The sequence below is a fragment of the Fundulus heteroclitus genome, unplaced genomic scaffold, assembly GCF_011125445.2.
Source record: "Fundulus heteroclitus isolate FHET01 unplaced genomic scaffold, MU-UCD_Fhet_4.1 scaffold_379, whole genome shotgun sequence".
Classification (NCBI taxonomy): domain Eukaryota; kingdom Metazoa; phylum Chordata; class Actinopteri; order Cyprinodontiformes; family Fundulidae; genus Fundulus; species Fundulus heteroclitus.
In genome coordinates this window covers 90,080-114,655 of record NW_023396791.1, presented here as the reverse complement: position 1 = coordinate 114,655, position 24,576 = coordinate 90,080, and the positions used below count along the sequence as shown (strand labels likewise).

Sequence of the window (24,576 nt, the reverse complement as noted above, 5' to 3'; positions counted from 1 at the left end):
AAACCGTTTTATGTACAGACATGAGACTTTCACACATGAATGTCCCAACCCTTCTGGCACTCAAGAAAAATGAATTTTGTGGATAACTGTTACGGTTTTTCCACAGGAACAATTTGTTCGGGAGTAGCGAATGTGCAAAATCCTGAAATCGCTTGGAGCTGCATTTTCCCACATCATCCACTTTTTTACATCGTCGCTCTGCCTACACCGATTTTTGTAAAAATATGAAAATGAGCTACATGGTCATCAAAAGCCTGCTGATACTCACAGTGAAAGAATTATTTTGATATCTCTTATACTTTTTTAGCCAGAGCGATTTGTTCGGGATCATTTTCAGAGGATTTCTGAAATTTCATAAAAATGTCCTGTAGATCATAATTTTTTACGCCTTTATTAAACTTTTTCCAGCAAAAACCGATAGCAAGTCTTCTTCCCCTATCCTTTACGAAATAAACACAGAAAAAATTACGTCTCTACCATTTACGGTTCCGGAGAAATCGTGCGTTGTTCGAGGCAAAGTTCTCCATTATAATCCAATGGGACTTATTGTGACCAAAGTGTCTGCACTTCGGCCGCTGCAGGTGTGTGAGTGAGTTTCCATGACGACGGAACTCTGAGGGCCAGAGCTAGACGCTCCATTGAGATACAATGGCAACTTTCATCGCTCACTGCAGTGGCTGTGATTAATGTAGAAATCTGAAATTCGCACAGTCACTTCCTCTTAACATTTTAAAATTTCCATGTGACTTTCAGCCATGTGTCAGTTTTCGGTGCCATTTTGGATCAAACCACTTATGTTTCCAATAATGCATGCCCACATATGGCGCTACAGTGTAGCACAGATGGAAAGTGCAGGCTTTGCATGCAAGAGGTCGTGGGATCGATTCCCGGTATGGAAAACTTGGAGTTTTGTATTATAATCCTCACAGTGTGAATATCAAAACATGTGTGCTGATCCCATGAAGTATTTTTTGTACCACCCGCCATTTTGAGTTACCATGGCAACGTTATAAATGACGTTTTTTCTCCCTATTTGAGGCACATCCCAGTACAGGATTTGGACCAAACTGACAGAGTACACTCACCCAGTGATACCATACACAACCATGTTAGCGGCTAACGGTTAGCATGTTGCTAACCGGAATTAGCTCTAGGAAGCCTGTACAAACTTCTGCTTGACAGATTTGGTGAATTTTAGGATTTTCTCCCTTTTTAGGCACTTCTCAGTACAGGATTTCAACCAAACTAACAGAGTAACATCACCCGGTGATACTGAACACAGCCATGCTAGCGGCTAACCGTTAGCATGTTGCTAACCGGAAATAGCTTTAGGAAGGTCCTACCAACAGCTGCTTAGCCAGAGTTCTTCAACCTTTACAGACAGAGAGGGCTGTAGCTGTCAGTGAGTCTCCATGACAACGCTGCTAGCAAGAGGCTCCTAGGAGGTCCATTGACTTAACATGGCACCTTTCAACAGCCGCTGCGAGGGCTGTGAAGACCGTAGGAACCTGAAATTCGCAGTGTTACTTCCTGTTGCTATTTCTGACGGTACGGTACGCACCAAGTGGCAGGCGCCTTGCTAAATTTCTTCAGAAATTTTTCTAGTTATTCTTTACTTCTTCTTCCGTCACGATTAATGCGTTCCGAACTGTAGCGTGCACCCCCACAATATAGGTATCAAAACCTGTGGCTCGATTACGAGATGTGTGCTACTACTTTTATTGGGATTTCGAGTTACCATGGCAACATAATTAGCGAAAAACCACCCCCAAAAAACCCATAGGAATGAATGGAGTCGGGTAGAAAGAAAGCCTCAAAAAACCCTCAAAAGGACCATTTTCAAAGCTGTACTGTGTCGCCATGCTTTCACCTACAAACACCGTTTAACTTCCAGTTTGTAGATATATCTGTGACCCACTCAGAAGTGAAAACGGGATGTGGATATCTTTTATTGTCTCTTCACAGTTACTCCTCAAAGCTCATGTCCGAAAATCAGCGAAATCATCGTTTACAATGAAAGTCAATGACGGAATTCTCCAACCGCTAGAGTGGCCCACTCTAGCTTTTTTAAAGATTTCAAAACTCCGAACAACTTGACCTTTCTCGCTCAATTTTCACTCTACGTAGACAAATTATACATCAAAACGTAGATATTTTTGTCAGGATTCGGGAAATGTAACCCTCATTGGTGTGGCATTTATAGATTTTTCGCAAATCACCTCAGACCGACACAAACTCGAAACCTCCCCCATTCATTTCCTATGGAGCGGTTTTGAAAAATGACGTCTAAAAATCCAAAACATCACATGTTTTCGCATCGTTGCTACTCCTAAACCGTTTTATGTACAGACATGAGACTTTCACAGATGAATGTCCCAACCCTTCTGGCACTCATAAAAAAGGAATTTTGTGGATAACTGTTACGGTTTTTCCACAGGAACAATTTGTTCGGGAGTAGCGAATGTGCAAAATCCTGAAATCGCTTTGGAGCTACATTTTCCCACATCATCCACTTTTTTACATCGTCGCTGTGCCTACACCGATTTTTGTAAAAATATGAAAATGAGCTACATGGTCATCAAAAGCCTGCTGATACTCACAGTGAAAGAATTATTTTGATATCTCTTATACTTTTTTAGCCAGAGCGATTTGTTCGGGATCATTTTCAGAGGATTTCTGAAAATCCATAAAAATCCCATTTAGATCATAATTTTTTACGCCTTTATTAAACTTTTTCCAGCAAAAACCGATAGCAAGTCTTCTTCCCTATCCTTTACGAAATAAACACAGAAAAAATTACGTCTCTACCATTTACGGTTCCGGAGAAATCGTGCGTTGTTCGAGGCAAAGTTCTCCATTATAATCCAATGGGACTTATTGTGACCAAAGTGTCTGCACTTCGGCCGCTGCAGGTGTGTCAGTGAGTTTCCATGACGACGGAACTCTGAGGGCCAGAGCTAGACGCTCCATTGAGATACAATGGCAACTTTCATCGCTCACTGCAGTGGCTGTGATTAATGTAGAAATCTGAAATTCGCACAGTCACTTCCTCTTAACATTTTAAAATTTCCATGTGACTTTCAGCCATGTGTCAGTTTTCTGTGCCATTTTGGATCAAACCACTTATGTTTCCAATAATGCATGCCCATATATGGCGCTACAGTGTAGCACAGATGGAAAGTGCAGGCTTTGCATGCAAGAGGTCGTGGGATCGATTCCCGGTATGGAAAACTTGGAGTTTTGTATTATAATCCTCACAGTGTGAATATCAAAACATGTGTGCTGATCCCATGAAGTATTTTTTTGTACCACCTGCCATTTTGAGTTACCATGGCAACGTTATAAACAACGTTTTTTCTCCCTATTTAAGGCTCATCCCAGTACAGGATTTGGATCAAACTAACAGAGTACACTCACCCAGTGATACCAAACACAACCATGTTAGCGGCTAACGTTTAGCATGTTGCTAACCGGAAGTAGCTCTAGGAAGCCTGTACAAACTTCTGCTTGACAGATTTGGTGAATTTTAGCATTTTCTCCCTTTTTAGGCACTTCTCAGTACAGGATTTCAACCAAACTAACAGAGTAACATCACCCGCTGATACTGAACACAGCCATGCTAGCGGCTAACCGTTAGCATGTTGCTAACCAGAAGTAGCTTTAGGAAGGTCCTACTAAGTTCTGCTTAGCCAGGGTTCTTCTGCCTTTACAGACAGAGAGGGCTGTAGCTGTCACTGAGTCTCCATGACAACGGTGCTAGCAAGAGGCTCCTAGGAGGTCCATTGACTTAACATGGCACCTTTCAACGGCCGCTGCGAGGGCTGTGAAGACCGTAGGAACCTGAAATTTTCAGTGTTACTTCCTCTTGCTATTTCTGACGGTACGGTACGCACCAAGTGGCAGGCGCCTTACTAAATTTCTTCAGAAATTTTTCTAGTTCTTTACTTATTCTTCCTTCACGATTAATGCTGCCCGAACCATAGCGTGCACCCCCACAATTGAGGTATAAAAACGTGCGGCCCGATTACGAGATGTGTGCTACTACTTTTATTGGGGTTTCGAGTTACCATGGCAACAAAATTAACGAAAAACCACCCCCAAAAATCCCATAGGGATCAATGTTATCGGGTAGAAAGAAAAACTCAAAAAAGCCTCCACATGACCATTTTCAACGCTGTACTGTGTCGTCATGCTTTCACCTACAAACACCGTTTAACTTCCAGTTTGTAGATATATCTGTGACCTACTCAGAAGTGAAAACGGGATGTGGATATCTTTTATCGTCTCTTCACAGTTACTCCTCAAAGCTCATGTCCGAAAATCAGCGAAATCATCGTTTACAATGAAAGTCAATGACGGAATTCTCCAACCGCTAGAGTGGGCCACTCTTGCTTTTTTAAAGATTTCAAAACTCCGAACAACTTGACCTTTCTCGCTCAATTTTCACTCTACGTAGACAAATTATACATCAAAACGTAGGTATTTTTGTCAGGATTCGGGAAATGTAACCCTCATTGGTGTGGCATTTACAGATTTTTCGCAAATCCCCTCAGAGCGACACAAACCCGAAACCTCCCCCATTCATTTCCTATGGAGCGGTTTTGAAAAATGACGTCTAAAAATCCAAAACATCACATGTTTTCGCATCGTCGCTACTCCTAAACCGTTTTATGTACAGGCATGAGACTTTCACACATGAATGTCCCAACCCTTCTGGCACTCACAAAAAATGAATTTTGTGGATAACTGTTACGGTTTTTCCACAGGAACAATTTGTTCGGGAGTAGCGAATGTGCAAAATCCTGAAATCGCTTTGGAGCTGCATTTTCCCACATCATCCACTTTTTTACATCGTCGCTGTGCCTACACCGATTTTTGTAAAAATATGAAAATGAGCTACATGGTCATCAAAAGCCTGCTGATACTCACAGTGAAAGAATTATTTTGATATCTCTTATACTTTTTTTAGCCAGAGCGATTTGTTCGGGACCATTTTCAGAGGATTTCTGAAATTTCATAAAAATGTCCTTTAGATCATAATTTTTTACGCCTTTATTAAACTTTTTCCAGCAAAAACCGATAGCAAGTCTTCTTCCCCTATCCTTTACGAAATAAACACAGAAAAAATTACGTCTCTACCATTTACGGTTCCGGAGAAATCGTGCGTTGTTCGAGGCAAAGTTCTCCAATATAATCCAATAGGCAGACTTGGGCACCAAGTGTCTGCACTTTTTTAGACTGGCCCGCTGCAGCTGTGTCAGTGAGTTTCCATGACGACGGAACTCTGAGGGCCAGTGGGAGACGTTCCATTGAGATAGAATGGCAACTTTCGACGCCAGCTGCAGCGGCTGTGATTAATGTAGAAATCTGAAATTCGCACAGTCACTTCCTCTTAACATTTTAAAATTTTCATGTGACTTTCAGCCATGTGTCAGTTTACTGTCCCATTTTGGATTTTACATGCTTTCCTATTGGGTCTTTGCTTCCAACAGGACCTGGCATGATGCCTAGACACGACCCACTTGGCCAATACAGCACCACCCACCTGTGGGAAATGGCACTACACACCATTTTGGTCAAATGTTGAGTTCTGGGCCCAGATGTGGTGAGGCTGAGTTGCTAAAGGAGGCCAATCTGACCAATGAACTTTGGTCACGTTTGGTGACATTAAGTATTGGCACCCCTATTTGAGGCACTTCCCAGTACAGGATTTGGACCAAACTGACAGAGTACAATCACCCGGTGATACTGAACACAACCATGTTAGCGGCTAACTGTTAGCATGTTGCTAACCGGAGGTAGCTCTAGGAAGGTCTCACCAACTTCTGCTTGACAGATTTGGTGAATTTTAGGATTTTCTCCCTTTTTAGGCACTTCTCAGTACAGGATTTCAACCAAACTAACAGAGTAAAATCACCCGGTGAAACTGAAAACAACCATGCTAGCGGCTAACGGCTAGCATGTTGCTAACCAGAAGTAGCTTTAGGAAGGTCCTACCAACTTCTGCTTAGCCAGGGTTCTTCTGCCTTTACAGACAGAGAGAAGGCTGCAGCTGTCAGTGAGTCTCCATGACAACGCTGCTAGCAAGAGGCTCCTAGGCGATCCATTGACTTAACATGGCACCTTTCAACGGCCGCTGTGAGGGCTGTGAAGACCGTAGGAACCTGAAATTCGCAGTGTTACTTCCTATTAATTTTTTGACGGTACGGTACGCACCAAGAGGCAGGCGCCTTGCTAAATTTCTTCAGAAATTTTTCTAGTTATTCTTTATTTTTCTTCCTTCACGATTAATACGGCCCAAAACTTAGCGTGCACCCCCACAATATAGGCATCAAAACCTGTGGCTCGATCTCGAGATGTGTGCTACTACTTTTATTGGGATTTCGAGTTACCATGGCAACAAAATTGGCGAAAAACCAACCCCCAAAAAACCCATGATAATCAATGGAGTCGGGTAGAAAGAAAGCCTCAAAAAAGCCTCAAAATGACCATTTTCAAAGCTGTACTGTGTCGCCATGCTTTCACCTATGAACACCGTTTAACTTCCAGTTTGTAGATATATCTGTGACCTACTCAGAAGTGAAAACGGGATGTGGATATCTTTTATCGTCTCTTCACAGTTACTCCTCAAAGCTCATGTCCAAAAATCAGCGAAATCATCGTTTACAATGAAAGTCAATGACGGAATTCTCCAACCGCTAGAGTGGGCCACTCTAGCTTTTTTAAAAATTTCAAAACTCCGAACAACTTGACCATACTCGCTCAATTTTCGCTCTACGTAGACAAATTATACATCAAAACGTAGGTATTTTTGTCAGGATTCGGGAAATGTAACCCTCATTGGTGTGGCATTTATAGATTTTTCGCAAATCACCTCAGACCGACACAAACCCGAAACCTCCCCCATTCATTTCCTATGGAGCGGTTTGGAAAAATGACGTCTAAAAATCCAAAACATCACATGTTTTCGCATCGTCGCTACTCCTAAACCGTTTTATGTACAGACATGAGACTTTCACACATGAATGTCCCAACCCTTCTGGCACTCACAAAAAAGGAATTTTGTGGATAACTGTTACGGTTTTTCCGCAGGAACAATTTGTTCGGGAGTAGCGAATGTGCAAAATCCTAAAAACGCTTTGGAGCTGCATTTTCCCACATCAACCACTTTTTTACATCGTCGCTGTGCCTACACCGATTTTTGTAAAAATATGAAAATGAGCTACATGGTCATCAAAAGCCTGCTGATACTCACAGTGAAAGAATTATTTTGATATCTCTTATACTTTTTTAGCCAGAGCGATTTGTTCGGGATCATTTTCAGAGGATTTCTGAAATTTCATAAAAATGTCCTTTAGATCATAATTTTTTACGCCTTTATTAAACTTTTTCCAGCAAAAACCGATAGCAAGTCTTCTTCCCCTATCCTTTACGAAATAAACACAGAAAAAATTACGTCTCTACCATTTACGGTTCCAGAGAAATCGTGCGTTGTTCTAACCGGAAGTAGCTCTAGGAAGACAGAGTACAATCACCCGGTGATACTGAACACAACCATGTTAGCGGCTAACTGTTAGCATGTTGCTAACCGGAGGTAGCTCTAGAAAGGTCTCACCATCTTCTGCTTCACAGAGTCTGTTCTTAGTTTAGAGAGAAAGCTCCACAAGAAATTTGGGCTACGTGGCATAAAGCATCTCCAAGCTATGAGGTGTCAAACATCCAATGCTTTTCAATGGGGGACCAAACCCCTTATGGTCCCAATAATGCATGCCCATATATGGCGCTACAGTATAGCTCAGAGGGAGAGTGCAGGCTTTGCATGCAAGAGGTCGTGGGATCGAAACTGGCGTGGCAGACTGAGATTTTTGAATTATAATCCCCACAGTGTGTATATTAAAACATATATTTGGTGTTAAATACTGATAAGGTTATTATAGTGGGTGATTTTAACATCCATGTTGACACTGAATGTGATAACCTTAGTGTAGCCTTTAAAACTATCCTAGATTCAATTGGTTTTGCTCAAAATGTGCATGAACCGACGCACTCTCGGCTCCATACTTTAGACCTTGCTCTGACATATGGCATTGATTGTGAAGAATTAACAGTATTCTCTCACAACCCTGTCCTGTCTGATCATTTTTTAATAACATTTGAGTTTAATCTAACTGAATTCTCCACCCCCAAAAGAGGGTTCCATTATAGTAGATTTTTATCGGATAATGCTGTATCAAAACTTAAAGAGTCTGTCCCCTTTTTAATATCCTCAGTATTGCAGAAATGCCCTGTAGATGGCAGCATTGCTGTTTCTTCCCATTCACAAATCGATACCTTTGCTAACAATGTGACTTCCTCATTGCGTTCTGCATTAGACAATGTAGCTCCCTTGAAAAAGAAGGTGATTATTCACAGGAAGCTGGCTCCTTGGTTTAATTCAGAGCTGCGTTCCTTGAAGCACAATGTTAGGAAATTGGAGAGAAAATGGCGCTCTACACACCAAGAGGAATCCTACTTAATCTGGAGGGATAGACTATTGTTGTATAACAAGACCCTCCGCAGAGTTAGAGCAGCATATTTTTCATCATTAATTGAAGAGAATAAAAATAATCCTAGATTTCTCTTTAGTACAGTTGCCAAACTTACCCAGAGCCACAGCTCTGTTGATCCATCCATTCCCTTAGCTCTTAGTAGTAATGATTTTATGGGATTCTTCATAAATAAAATTGATGCCATTAAAAATAAAATAATTGGCATCCTCCCAAACATGATTACCTCGTCCTCAGTAAGTGAGGCAGCATTGGAGGAATCTTTAGAATCTGCGCAGTGTTTGAACTGTTTAGAAGCAGTAGAGCTTTCTGAGCTATCTAAAATTTTAGCCTCATCTAAACCTTCTACCTGTATGTTAGACCCAATCCCAACCAAGTTGTTTAAGGACATATTCCCTTTGATCAGTGGCACTATTTTAGACATGATTAATCTATCCTTAGTAAATGGATATGTACCACAGGTTTTGAAAGTAGCTGTTATTAAACCTTTACTTAAGAAACCTTCTCTTGATCAAGATGAGTTAGTAAATTACAGACCTATATCTAATCTTCTTTTCTTATCTAAAATTCTTGAGAAAGTAGTTGCTAATCAACTTTGTGAACATTTACAAAGCAATGACCTACTTGAGGAGCTTCAGTCAGGCTTCAGAGCTCATCATAGCACTGAAACAGCTCTGGTGAAGGTCACTAATGATATTCTCATGGCCTCAGATAATGGACTTGTGTCTATACTTGTCCTGTTAGATCTCAGTGCTGCGTTTGATACAGTTGATCACAATATTCTCCTACAAAGACTTGAACATACTGTAGGGATTAAGGGGAAAGCATTAGGCTGGTTTAAATCTTATCTGTCAGACAGATTCCAATTTGTTCATGTTAATAATAAATCTTCCTCAAACTCTAGGGTCACCTGTGGAGTACCACAGGGTTCAGTCCTTGGACCAATTCTCTTTACTATATATATATGCTTCCGATAGGCAAAATTATCAGACAGCATGGGATTAATTTCCACTGTTATGCTGATGATACTCAGCTATATTTGTCCATAAATCCTGATGAATCCAATCAATTACTTCGACTGCAGTCATGTCTTGATGACATCAAAAGCTGGATGACTTTAAATTTCCTGCATCTAAATTCTGATAAGACCGAAGTTTTAATCTTTGGGCCAGAGTCCTCAAAAAATAAACTTCTTAACCAATCACTTAATCTGGGTGGCATTAACCTGGCCTCTGGTAATAAAGTAAAAAATCTTGGTGTTATTTTTGACCAAGACATGTCATTTAAATCCCATATTAAACAGGTTTCCAGAGTTTCCTTTTTTCACCTCCGGAATATCGCCAAAATTAGAAACATTCTGTCCAGGAGTGATGCTGAAAAACTGGTCCATGCATTTGTTACTTCAAGGCTGGACTATTGTAATTCTTTACTATCAGGAAGTCCACAAAATGCAGTTCAAAGCCTTCAGCTGATCCAAAATGCTGCAGCAAGAGTTCTGATGAAAATCAACAAGAGGGATCATATTTCTCCAATTTTAGCTTCCCTTCATTGGCTTCCTGTTAAATCAAGAATAGAATTTAAAATTCTTCTTCTAACGTATAAAGCCCTTAATAATCAAACTCCATCATATATCAGAGCTCTGATTACCCCGTATGTTCCTAACAGAGCACTTCGCTCTCAGACCGCAGGTCTGCTGGTGGTTCCTAGAGTCTCTAAAAGTAGAATGGGAGGCAGATTCTTTAGCTATCAGGCTCCTCTCCTGTGGAACCAACTCCCAGTTTTGGTCCGTGAGGCAGACACCCTGTCTACTTTTAAGACTAGGCTTAAAACTTTTCTTTTTGACAAAAATTATAACTAGTGACTCATGTTACTCTCAGCTACCTTTATAGTTTTACTGCTATAGGCTTAGGTTACTGGAGTATATCAGGATCTAATTTTCTCACTATATTGAGTTCTACTGTTCTTCAATTATGCATTATGTGTTGTCATTTCTGCTTTAACTTTCTGTTCTCTCTCTTTTCTCTTCATAGTAGGTACACCTGGTTTGGCGTTCTGTTAACTGTGACATCATCCAGAGAAGACGGCTCACCCGCTACTACCATCTAATGTAGAACAGATTACTAAAACAAAGTGTGCTTCTGTGCTTTTTTGTTTCTCTTGTTGTGTCTCTGTTCTGTCTTCTGTAACCCCAGTCGGTCGAGGCAGATGACCGTTCATACTGAGCCCGGTTCTGCCGGAGGTTTTTCCTTCCCGTTAATGGGTGGTTTTTCTTCCCACTGTCGCTTCATGCTTGCTCAGTATGAGGGATTGCAGCAAAGCCATGTACAATGCAGACGACTCTTCCTGTGGCTCTACGGTTCCCCAGGAGTGAATGCTGCTTGTCGGGACTTTGATGCAATCAACTGGTTTCCTTATATAGGACATTTTTGACCAATCTGTATAATCTGACCCAATCTGTATAATATGATTGAACTTGACTTTGTAAAGTGCCTTGAGATGACATGTTTCATGATTTGGCGCTATATAAATAAAATTGAATTGAATTGAATAGAATGAAACCATTACAAGCACTGTTCCAAAGTTGGCAACATTTTTAAAAGAAGCCTTTTTCTATCATTGTGCACTTGTGAAATAAACTCCTTGTTTACTTAGACGCTTGCACTGCTTTTTCTGTTTTGTTACATTTGTTGTTTATTTGGATTTTTTAAGTTGCTTTCCTTGTGGTTTTCCCATAATTTAGCATGTATATTGTAATATATAACTTTTTGCAATGGAGTACTGTCGATCACAGGTCAACAGCTTTGGTTATTTTGTCTTTAGCCCCAAAAAGGCACTTCTGACATTGACTCTGGTTTGGAGGGTCCTGACACAGAGTACTCCACAAGTCCATACCTGGTATGTAGGTGGTCTTTATCCACCAACTCTGTGTTTAGTCTTCTCATTGGGAAGCTTTCCCCAATTTATTGAATAGATTCTTGCCAATTCTCACAAAGAATCTAGTTCTTGCTGTTGCTGTGGCACTGTTTAGGACTAAATGTTTTCCTTTTACTCAACTTTCTTTAACATGTTTGTATGTTTATACATTTTGCATGTTAAACCTTGTACTAGTTACCATTGTCATGTATACAAATAAACAGACACCAGTATACTGACAAACATATTTATTAACTGAAAAAACAGAACAAACTTTAAACAGGCAATAATTGTTAAAATTACACCTACAACATGCTCTAGGATAAAGAGAAATCAAACAAAGTGAAGTAAAATACATATGATATCATGTGTAATGCGCATTGTCTGTAAGAAACAGATCAGCTGCATCTTATAGGTGATGCCAATGACACATGTCATTATTTTCTGTGTCCTGCATGAGGGCAGCTGTGGAATGTTCTCTTATAACCAAATGGCCAATCTGAATTAAACAATATATATATAAAAGGTTACACACAGTCAACAGACCACAGTCCAAGCATTTTATCTACAATTTAGGGTTCAACTATTTGAGCTAGGCCTGTTTTAGGTTGCTATGCACACATTATTTTAAATTTACATTAAACTAGGTAAGCTAAGACTGTTCAGTAACCAAGGTCAAATTCGTCTACTGTACCTCCACCCCAAGAAACCTCCTACCTGATCCTCCAGTGTCCATCCCCATGGACAGACATGCATCACTCTTAAACCTTACAAATCCAAGAGTATCAGTAGGGGGCATCACAGGGTGGGCTGAGCCTCCACAAGAAAAACGCCACCTCGTCTAAGAAATGGTAAAAAACTGATGCAGCCAAGTCAAAGAGAATCCCGCTCTGGCCCAATCTGAGCGGGAAGACACCCCGTATTCAATCAAAAAATTATCCTGAGTAATTTATGGATCTGTGATACCCATCAGATCCTGGTTGTCTACATAACAAAGCAAAAAGATTGCAAGAACTGTAGATCTTAGTGTGTGTCTGTAGCACAGAGTTTCCATTCTTAATTATAAAACCTTAACAATCAACGTAATGCAACAAGGTATAATACATAAAAGCCAACATGATGATGGAAGTCAGTGGAAAAGAGAAAAATCAAAAACATTCGTGAAATAAAAACTGTTCGTATGTCAATACGGCAAAAAGCTATCAGGACATTTTGAGCATGTGGCAGACATCAATGTGTTTGTGCATCAGTGGTTAGCTCAAAGTTCTTGGGCAACTGCTCCTTTGTTATAAAGTGAAAAAAAAAAATATATATATATATAGTTCTGTGGCGTCTTCCTTCTAAACTGCTGAAATTGAAATAACAAAATACAAAAGCTTACTTAAGGCCTTTTATGTTATCAGTGACATTTGTGAATTCAACAGAATACAAATGTACCTTCTTGTATACAGCGTGGGTTGACAAGCCCAACTGAACACTATGGCCAGTCACAGGGCTATCTGGTCATTCCTTCAGTCCACGGTAATACTTAGTCCAGCGCAAATTCTAAAAGAAACCATGATATACAAGAAAGCTTTTGAGAATTTAACATAAGCATTGTACAGATTGTAACTACATACATTTTAAGTACATACCTTCACAAAAGCTCTGAATATTGAGACAGACCTCTTGACACACCTCAGTACCCAATATCACCTAAAAACACAATCATAAGATTGTTGTAATGGCAGAATGATTGAGTGATGACAAAAAAAATTGTAATAAAATATTTGTTAGGTTTGGCCATGTGTAATTTGGATACCTTGCTGCAAATGGTGGGTTGCCTTCCAGGTCTACCAGGTTAATCTTGATGTTCTTCAAGCACAATCTTATGTGTGTCACCTTGCATAACTTGCAAAACAGAGAAAAACTTGGGGGGAAAGGAGTTAATTTCACCCAAAACCTGACATACAAAGCTGTAAACTTGAAGTGCAACATCATTTCCAAGCAGGCACAGGGCGGTAGCAGAGACAGCAACAAGAGGTTGAAGCATGCATAGCGTGGAAAGCAGACGCAGGGGAATAGGATGAAGCATGCATCGGGGTGGCAACAAAAAATAAAATAATTACACATTCCCAGATTTAAAATGTAGCCAAAAATGGCCATTCTGGAACATGGTGGTCTGCATAGCTCTGTATAAGCAGTGGCTCATGATCAATAATAACAACCACCACCACCAAAGGAAAGTCTAATGGGAGCACTGCTAAGAAAGGGAAACAAATTGTGCCATAAAACATATTCAAAGGAGTCATTCTTCTGCAAAAAGTGTAGGCTCATGGTTAGACTTAGAAAATATTAAGAGGGTTGTAACAGTCAGCTGTGCTATGTGATTGCAACTATTAAATCAAGAACAAAGCAACACTATCCTGTCCAATTGCATTTTACATGTCAAAGTGAAGGAGAGGCAGCAGCAGACAAAGAAGACAAAATACAGTATACCGGGTTGTGGTAACTGTAATATGTCTGCAATACACCTGACTGGACACAATATTCTGGGCGAGATATGTAAATGTGATCAATCAGGGTGTGCTTTTTTTGTTGTTGGAGATGAGATAAGCTGAGTGAATCCTTTGCTTTCAAACAAGTCCTTGATTGCTGTTTTTCCTGGAGAGAGAAGATCTTCATTGAAGTCTCCCAATACAACAACCGGCTGAATATCAATACAATCAAGACCATCCAAGAAGCTCTGAATGTTTTTCAAGAAGCTGGCAAGATCATAACTGGGTGGCCTGTAAACCGTGGCAACAAGGAGTGATATCGGAGCGTTCAATCTAATGACATTGTACTCAAGATCTGTAACATTGTGAAAGTATCTGCGTTCCTCAGGTTGAAGAATGCTCCTGCAGTAAGTTGCTACTCCTCCCCCTTCCTTGGAAGCAATGTCGGCTCTGCTAGAGTAGGAGCTGTGTCTGTTGCGCGCAAACAAACAATAACCCTCCATATTCAAAGAAGCTGGAAAAGAAGATCCAAACAAATGACTTTCTGTAAGTCAGAGAATATCGGCCAATCCCAGTTCATGATGGTGCTTCATGTCGTCATAGTGACATACAAGACCTTCGACGTTGTGGTGGATGATTTTCAATGTAGTGTGCTGAGGACTTGATGGGAAATGCAGGAGGGGGCTGGTGTTGGTGAACGATGCTCGCCTCATCGTATCCATGGTCGCTGTGATTCTTTCATCAGCGTAGATCTTTTTCTCATCAAAATCGATGATTTTAAGCCCTCCCAAAGAAGTTGTACGACTTAATCCCACATACGCTATGCCAGGTGCAAACATACGTTTTAAAGAAACAACTGCAGATTGCATGGTCATCCCTTGTACTTTGTGTGCTGTACACCCAAAGGCCAATTTAAGTGGAAACTGTCGTCGCACCACTCCTCTCACGCTGCTTTGCTCCTCGAATCTCTCAATGTAAACCAAGTCGTCTGGTTTACCACGCATTCTTTTGGTACGTCCAGCCGTGGAATTGTCCAGTCTCAGTCCGATTAGTTTCACATTTATCGTTTTGTCATTGGTGTGGGTAACAATGTCTGCTATCGTTCCAAAGGTTCCATTCACCAGGCCATCCTCTACATCCAGGTTCCTTCGTTATCATGACTCTAATACCCAATCCAGCTTGGATGTGGTCGCACAAATCTCGACTGTTGCCCCTAACGCATCTGCCCAAACTAATCATGTTTCCTGTTTTTGTTTCTCTCCTGTATTCCTCTGCGTAAACATCAACAATAGCTGTACCTAACGAGGCAACCACTGCAGCGTTGTGTGCATCCACCTGTTTGTTTGTTGCAAAAATGTGCAACACATCCAACGGACAATCCTTGGGATCTGCAACACACTGCGTCAGCAAAGTTCTGTCCTCTTTGCTGAGATCATCAGCTTTCCTTTTGACACGAAGCCGGTTAAGCAGCTCAGCAAAGAGTTTGTCATCCTTCTGTCGCATGATCTCTGTAAGACTTACCAGGCAGAAATTCTCATTCCAGAGATCAAGTACACCATCCTCCATGACACAAAGAGGTTTTGAAGCTCCCAAGGGGGGCAGTTGGTAAAAGTCTCCCACCGCAAGAACACAAATCCCACCAAATGGCCTTGTGTTTCCTTTGATCTGCTGAAATCTCCAGTGAACATATGCCAATAGTTCTTTAGAGACCATAGAGATTTCATCAATAATCAAGATTTCCACATTCGAAAGAACTGCTCTGACCTCATCCAGGGCATTTCCAAGTCCCTTGTACGGTGGCTTCAAGCTTTTGGGGAGCTTCAAGATGGAATGCAAAGTTTTGCCTGAAATGTTGTATGCCGCAGTCCCAGTGAAAGCGGTCAGGAGCACAGTGGGTTGAGACATGTCACCGACATCACGAAGTCTAGGAAGCTGATGCAAAAGCTTAGTTGCCTCCTGGTAAACACATTTGATGACATGCGATTTACCACACCCTGCTCCTCCTGTCAAGAAATAAAAGAATGGTTCAGGGTTCTGACCCCAGACACGCTGCAGGCACCAATGGCGAATTGCATAGAATATGGATGATTGAGTGTGATTTAAACTGCGAAACATATGTCTCACAAAGTCAGGGCTTAGGCTTGGTACTTCAACTGCTGGCAGGGATACATTCATTTGGTAATCTGGAACAGGGTCCTGCTCTTCATCTTCTTCCACCACTGGTCGCTGCGCAACACATTCCAAACGGTCCACTTCAACCTCAGGCGCAAAAGTGTTCCAAGCATTCCGGACTGGTCCTTGTCTTTCCATTTTTTCCATGATCTTGTCAATTTTTTTCCCATGTCCTTCATACCTGTTGCGATTAAAGTCCACCCATTGTTTCACACGCCACCTACGGTGATGTCCATTGTGTAATGAATCACGGCAGCGGACCCAGAATTCAGCCAGACCAGCAGAGGTTCTTAAAAAAGGGATTTATTTAACAAAAAGCAGAGCAATGCAAAAAGGACTGAATAATCAAAAAGACTAATAAAAAACATCCAGAACTTCATAGGAACAGAAACTGACTGGTAACATGACAAAATAACTCAGGTTCTCTGGAAGGGAAAAACTTGGTCAAAATTCCAAAAAACAAACATCAGATCAGGATTGACTCACCCAAAAAACATGACAAGACCAACAAGGCGACCTGGCACTGATGTCTGGTCTCAACAGTATATATGGAGGTGGAGGCAGGTGAAACTGGTGAGAGGTGATTGCAGCAGGGGTGGAGTTAGGCAGGTGTGCAGAGTAAGTAATTAGACCAGACATCAGTGCTGAGGCTCAAAACAAGAACAGATCAGAAACCAAACCTAAAAAGCTGAGAGGACAAGTGGACAGAAACAAACTACACCAGACCTTATAAGAAACAACCCCGAAGTATAAAACTAAAACAGAAGATAAAGCCAAGACTAACACAGATGACCAAAACAGGATAAACTAACTGTAAACAAGCAAATCAGGAACCTAGACAAGACAAAACTCAAAGCAGCCAGAGAACCTAAGGCAGGAGAGTGAACAAACCAAAACAGAACCTAGAATATTACACATTGTTGTAAAATGATTCATATGAAGGGTGTTCATGATTGTTGAGATCCTCGTCGCTCCTGTGTGGCAAGTACAACTTCAGGAGCCGCCTGTAAAACTTTTCTGGCTGTTTCTTTTCAGAGAAACGAGTGAATCTAATGACGGCTGGCTTCCCCACTGTTCTCTTCTGGATATAGCCAGCTTCGTTTAAGAGAGGGATTGCATTGGGTCCTTTAATTTGCCTACCGTACAGGACCCTGTATTCAGATACAAATACAGCTAGACACATGTCTTCAAATTCCACAGTTTGAGGTCTGTTGATGTATTTGTCTGGCAATCCTTTCATCCAGATATCCTTCTCATCTGGGCCCATGTTCTTGAGTCTGCTCATTGGAAGACTAATTTTCACAGCGTCTTCTGCTGTTTGAATGAAAATGACACTACGTGACGACTTCTTGAGAGGTAGACTGCAGGTGCGGGCTACAGACTCCTGAGCACTGACCTCTCGTTGTTTTGAATAAGCCTGCATGATCTTCTTCATCTCATCCCGTTGGTTGACATTTGAGTTCTTCAGATCCTCAATGACAGACTTGAGAAACTGTGACATTTCATGCTCTGGCTTGGCTATGTAGGACATCATGTACTCAATGCAGCTGTACTCATCAAGCACATACTGAATGTCCATGTTGGCATTCCATGCACGGAGGAGAATGTGGTTGTAAGCGTTGACCCAAATGTCCTCAAGGCTACGCTTCATCATTACCACCATGCCAGAAGTGAGAGCGTCAACATAGTATCTGTATTCCTGGCTGGTCATGTTACAAGCCTGGAGTAGCTCCGACAAATCCTTGAAAGATGTTTTTTCGTCCATCAGTAAATCCCTTACTGGCTTCAGCTTCTTCTTAGCTTCAGTTTGTAGTTTAGAGATAAGTCTGGATGTGGATTTTTTGGAGTTCTTCAGATCTTTCGTTTCTGACACTTGCTCTGTGTTTTTCTCGTCATCTTCCAAATCCACATCGAACTGAGGAACAGTGATCGTGGTTCTTTCCATGGGTAGTTTGGGGAATCCAAATCGGCATTCAACGTTTTGTTTCTTGCATGATTTGGAATGGTTTCTGCTGTGCATCTGAACCTGAACAATTTTATGGAGCTCGGGGTCTGCGGTTTCATCGGGCAATTGACAGCATATGTAGCGGTCGATGAAATTTATGACCTGATCGCAACATGACGGATCTTCCATCTCGGGTGCATCCTTAATCCATATCACTGCATGTATATGAGGTGAACCCCTAGCCTGAAACTCCACACGATAAAAGTAATCCTTAACAGGTCCAAGGGGCTGCGCCGGGGAAAGAATGAGGTCCGTAAAGAGTGCGTCGGCTCGGAGCTTCGGCTCTGCGGCACATTCTGTCGTCTTAAGGGAATCAGAGCTGGACTTACACTATTAGACCTTAGCTGCTTGGGCTGTTTAGTGTATTTCTTTTTCTTTTCTTTTTTTTTGGCAGTCGGTATTTGACCGAAAGTTAAAAAGGGCTGTGAGTAGACCATTTTTAACGCGCGTCAATGTTTTTTTTTCTCCCCTCGCTGCGCTCTCTGGACTTTTTTTTCTTTCCCCTCGATGCGGTTCAGTGATTATGGAAAATGGGAGAGAATGGAGTATTAAAGGAATATTAGGGCGAGATGGAGATAAAGAGGAAAATATGGTAATTAATAAAGCATTGTTTTTATTTTTTACATAACACAAAATTAAAAAATAGAATATAGTAGGTTGAACCATAGAGCTACACAGTCATGTACAGTAGGTGGCGGTATGCACCTATAGGTTGTTTGCAATCCGCCAACAAAAGGAAAGAAGAAGAAGAAGCGGTTCAGTGACCCGGGCGGGCCAGCGAGCGCGCTCACTGTTTCCAAGCCTGATTATTTCATACGACTTTTTTTTCTTTATGCGGGGTTGCTGTTCTTTCACTTTGTTTCTGAAAATGAAGTTGCTTTTTGACTCTCAAATAAGTGACGATGCAGTGTATATAACCAGCTGAAATCCCTCTGCCTTATAATGCACACATTGATGTAGTCACCTCTGTGATGCGATATACTCAAAACAAATCTAGCTTAACTTAACATGGACTTAGATCTGTGATTAACCCCAGAAATGTTTTTCTAACCAAATCATTTGCAGTTGTTGGTTGGAGTTCATCTGCTGTGTTTAACATAGCTGAAAAAAGGAGGAGAATAAAGGTAAAAAGCCAAAGCAGAGCAACATTTGCTTGTGCTTGAAAATAAGTCTATGGCTTTGTTGGCAGATAATTCTGACAACATGGATTCCATGGACACTTATGCTTGTGTTGATGATAAACAGACGCTGATCTCCTCTTCTCGTGGCAACAACTGTTTTTCTGTTTGGGGAAATGTTGTTATTGTGTAAAACATATTGTCACATTCCGGAAACCGTGAAAGTACTCTGTAATTCCTTTGAAAACGCCCAACCGTTTTTCACCTATCCAGTGGACTCCTTGCTTGTTGGAATTCTTTTTGTCTTCAATTTATCTGAACACTTGCAGCTACTACCTTTGTGTTAGTGTTGTTTCCACCCACCACACACACACCGACAGTCTATGGAAACACTGATGTCTACATTATATGCACTACTGTGCATATAACTGATTGTGTTGTTATATTTTACAGGTCTAGGAAAGTGGTGTTGTCCAGCGAGGAAGAGGATGACAGCCCTACACCTCCACTACCTCCATCCACCCTCGGGTATGTACTGACACCTTCTCTGCCTCCATCCTCTCTCAGCTCTGTACTGACACCATCCATCCTCACATCCCATCCTGACACAGTGATGCGAGCGAGAGAAACTGATTAGAATGTGTACTTTTCATTTGGCCGGTTTAATTGTCTGATTCAGGTGTCTGTGCTGACATCTCCTTTGCCTCTATCCAACTGGTCTACACTAACACTTTTTTTGCTTTTTCTCTTCCTTAGGTCAGCCATGTCACCACCCTAATCCCTGCCAACGAGGGACATCCTTTTACGCATCCTCGAACTTCTTGAGGAACTTAAAGAAGACAATCGGGCCACTAGAAGGATGCTACAAGCGCAGCGTGGCAACGGTGGCGACACCCTTTCTTTTATCCCAGATGGTTTCCCCCTAAAGACAGTTAGAGAAGTCGAAGAAATGGAGGAGAAACTGTCTGACCCAAGCTTTATGTCTGACCTGGTATGTATGTATGTAAAGTCTAGGCTAGTGAAATTTCATTCAGTTTTTTTGGGGGGGGCGGGGGGTGGCAGTAAATCTGATTTGAGCTGCAGCAAATCGTCAATAAGTTGAACAGTAATCAATAATTCAGCTTTGGTAAAGCAAAAAATTCCTAATTCTATTATTTCAGCTTCCTAAATAAGAATATTTCGGTCTTCTTCATTTCAGTTCATTCATGGCCATAAACTGAGTATCTCTTTTTGTGGACAGAACAAGGGATTTGAGAAGCATTAACATATTTCAAAATGTTTTAACATTTCATGATTATAGCAACCAATCTATTAATTGTTGAAATAATCAACAATTATACAGTAATCCATACCAGTAGATTAATCAACAATGAAAATAATCTAGATCCCGAGTTTTTCTTTTTGTCAAGTTTACCACCGGTCGTTTGCCACATTTCTCTCCCCTTTCTCCACCCCTTTCCTGTCAGTCTACTGTCAATAAAAGCGAGCCATTAGAAGGTGCAAAAAAAAAAAATTAACTTTGTACTGACTCTGTTCTCCCTTAGATCACAGCAGTGGCAGACATTGGAGGGAGCATTGTGGATGAGGCCACAAGACAGATAGTGGTCTTCATCATGGACCATGACCTGTCAAGGCTGTATAATTTTGTGGGCCGGAATGGCAAGCGGGAATCCGGTCTTTAAAGCTGTTTGAAGTTATATTTGGTAAGTGCATAATGGATAATTAATAACTAATATAGTAACTTTTGTCAAGATAAATTTACACTCATTTATTGGCAATGGTTATTACTGAAATGCCATTTTTGGCTAGAAAGCTTAATTTAATGTAATTGGGATATTAAAGTGATCAGTTTTTGGTGAATATCACTTCAAGATGGTTGACTTTACATTCCTTACTCAGAGTGTTGTTGGCACATGTGAAGTGACTGTAACATATATTTCCTGCAGGAGCTTTAAAGAAGAACAGCCTAACCAGCCAGATGTGGAGAGGGCAGTGTCAAAATGGCTGATTGAATAAGATAAGATAGTCTTTATTGATCTCACAATGGAGAAATTCACTCGTCACATCGGCTAATACAAGAAGGTGCAGAGTAGGGAAGGTGCATTCAGTTATATACAGTGAATCTTCATATATACAATGGATCAGAAAGAATACCAAAAAATACAAAAAAGGAAACAGGAATGGGCATATGATGTCTCATTTACATTCTTAGTAGTCTATATATATATATATATATATATATATATATATATATATATATATATATATATATATATATATATATATAAATAAACATATATATATATATATATATATAAACATATCTATATACTTAAATATATACATATTTCTATGCGCCTACTTACATACGCACCTACGCGTATGTACGTGCATATACATTGTATACATTTGTACATACATACATACATACATACATGTGGGCTGACTTATGTTCAGGTGGTGATAGCAGCAGAAGTCACTACATCAGGATTATTGCACGGGTTGTAGGACAGTGTATTAAATAGATTATTGCACCTTGGTTATTGCACATTAATTATTACAGTTATGGTCACAGTTGCAGTTACAGTGCAGCATTGTAAAGTCTGATAGCAGCAGGAATAAATGACCTGCGGTAGCGCTGCTTTTTACAGACAGGATGTCTAAGTCTTGCACTGAAGGAGCTGCTCAGCTCCTCTACAGTCTGGTGCAGGGGGTGGAAGGTGTTGTCCATGATGGATGTGAACTTGGACAACACCCTCCTCTCAGCCACTTCCTCCACTGAGTCCAGAGTGCAGCCTAGGACAGAAGTGGCCTTCCTCACCAGCTTGTTCAGTCTCTTTCTGTCCCGCTCTGTGCTGCCAGGAGCCCAGCAGACAACAGCGTAGAGGAGGGCTGAGGCCACCACAGAGTCATAGAAAGTTTTTAGCAGAGGCCGGCTCACTCCAAAGGACCTCAGCCTCCTCAGGAGGTGGAGCCGGCTCTGGCCCTTCTTATACAGGGCGTCGGTGTTATGTGTCCAGTCCAGCTTATTGTTGACGTGAACATCCAGGTATTTGAAACTCTCCACAGTTTCTATGTCCTGCCCCTGGATGTTCACAGGTGAGTGAGGTGGGGGTCTTCTCCTGAAGTCAATCACCATCTCCTTGGTCTTACTGGTGTTTAAGCACAGATGGTTCTTCTCACACCAGTCCACAAAGTCCATGATGACCGACCGGTACTCCAGCTCGTTCCCCTCAGACACACAGCCCACAATGGCCGAGTGGTCAGAGAACTTCTGAAGGTGGCAGCTGTCCGTGTTGTAGGTGAAGTCCGAGGTGTAAAGGGTGAAGAGAAACGGAGACAGAACGGTGCCCTGGGGGGCCCCGGTGCTGCAAAGTGCCACCTCTGACTGACAGCCGTGCAGCCGCATGTACTGAGGGCGGTCAGTGAGGTAGTCCATGGTCCCGTCAGCTAGATGTTTGTCCACCCCAGCGTCCTCCAGCTTCCCCCTCAGTACACCGGTCTGATGGTGTTGAAAGCGCTGAAGAAGTCAAAGAACATGACTCTCACAGCGCTCCCGGTGGTCTCCAGGTGGGTTAGCGCCCGCTGCAGCAGGTAGATGATGGCGTCCTCTACTCCGATGTTGGGCTGGTAGGCAAACTGCAGCGGGTCCAGGGTGGGGCTCACCACAGTGCGCAGGTGAGCTAGGATGAGGCGCTCCATGGTCTTCATCAGGTGGGAGGTCAGAGTGACTGGTCTGAAGTGGGCCGGTTCCCTGGCGTGCGGCGTTTTGGGAACCGGTACCACACAGGAGGTCTTCCACAGGGTGGGCACCACCCCCAGGCTGAGGCTCAGGTTGTAGATGTAGCTGAGGACCTCACAGAGCTCATCTGCACAGGTCCTCAATAGCCTGGGTGGGATGCCGTCCGGTCCTGAGGCTTTCCTTTGTTTCAGCCTCGTCAGCTGTCCTCTCACCTGCATTGGTGTGACTGTGAGGGGGAAGGAAGGTAGGGCTGAAGGTGTGGATGGGTCAGTTGTTGATAGGAGTGGCGGTGGGGGGGATGGTAGGTCTCTGGAGCGCTGGTGGTTGGAGACATGTGGAGAGTTGAGGGCAAGGAGGGGGCCAGTGTGGGGGGAGTCGAACCGAGTGAAGAATGAGTTCAACTCATCTGCAGTCTTGGTGTCTCCGTCTGCAGCCCTGCTGGTCCTCTGCCCGAAGCCAGAGATGTTCTTCAGACCTCTCCACACATCCCTGACGTTGTTCTGTGCCAGCTGCTCCTCCATCTTCTTCCCATAATCCTTCTTTGCCGCCCTGATCCTCCACTGGAGCTCCCGCTGGACTCTACGCTGCTCCTCTCTGTCCCCTGAGTAGAAAGCCCTCTTCTTCTGGTTCAGGAGGACTTTCAGCTCAGGGGTCACCCAGCGGGGGTGGGAATCTAGGGACAGGGGAGGCAATAGACAGGCCAGACAGGTCCGTCCTTCTCCCACTAGATCCACTTCTCGCTCAGCCGAAGAAAATTTGTTATGGGACCTTTTTTTTTTTTCTGTTCCATTTTTTGTCTTGTATAAAACTTTTATAATCTGTATCATATTGTGTGCATTATGCATCTGTAAAATACATATTATGCTTTTGAAATAATAAAAAACCTTGAACAATGACATGGCATTTTTATTTATATAGTGCATAGAGGCAACTCGCATCAAAGTCTTCACAAGCAGCATTCACAAAAAATAATACATATTACAATAATAACACAAAATGACCCACTCCAAAATTAAATAGCCTGTAATAATAAAGGCTATACAGTGTAGGACATAATTAAGGACCCATAATCAGCCTAGGGTCGAGTGTGGGTCCCATGTGGGTGAAAACTGGGTTGCCCATGTGAAACCCACCCTCAGCCCATGTGGGCTTGCCCATAAGGGGCCACCATGGAACCCACTGACAAAACTAGCTGGGGCCCACTCACCAGCCCACATCCAACCCGCATGGGCCCCTCATGGGTGTGTTGGCAGAGTATATATATATATATATATATAGATATATATATATATATATATATATATATATATATATATATATATATATATACACACAATATATATATATATATATATATATATACTATACACTACATATATATATATATATATATATATATATATATATATAAATAAATCAGCAGACGCCATCTTAAAAGCCGACAGGGACCCAGTTTCATCCTATGCTGCCACATTTACCAATGTGCTGGGAGACACACCACACAGCACCATCAAATGGCAAAAGATGGCCTGGAACTGGCTGGCACAGGGGTTATTATTCCAGCCTCCTACAAGACACACAAGCATATTAACATACTGTGTTT

At 41.9% G+C, this 24,576-nt stretch overlaps 1 protein-coding gene across 1 annotated transcript; it reads right to left on the bottom strand.

Annotated features, from left to right (window-relative positions):
• Positions 1 to 12,068: 12,068 nt before the first annotated feature.
• On the bottom strand, positions 12,069 to 20,776 carry LOC118560070. The gene is made up of 5 exons (XM_036130718.1): positions 17,025 to 20,776; positions 13,261 to 16,342; positions 13,094 to 13,154; positions 12,897 to 13,004; positions 12,069 to 12,807 (listed from the first exon to the last, which is right to left on the bottom strand). Exons 1-2 carry the CDS (start codon positions 18,240 to 18,242, stop codon positions 15,008 to 15,010), a joined length of 2,553 nt encoding a protein of 850 aa, XP_035986611.1. The 5' UTR covers positions 18,243 to 20,776; the 3' UTR covers positions 12,069 to 12,807; positions 12,897 to 13,004; positions 13,094 to 13,154; positions 13,261 to 15,007.
• Positions 20,777 to 24,576: the final 3,800 nt, after the last annotated feature.

Excerpts from the sequence above, each read along its gene's own strand:
- LOC118560070 (XM_036130718.1), bottom strand. The coding sequence starts at position 18,242 with ATGGAAGATCCGTCATGTTGCGATCAGGTCATAAATTTCATCGACCGC. Across the intron at positions 16,343-17,024 it reads ATGAATCATTTTACAACAAT|GGACATCACCGTAGGTGGCG; the intron begins GTGTAATATTCT and ends TCATTACACAAT.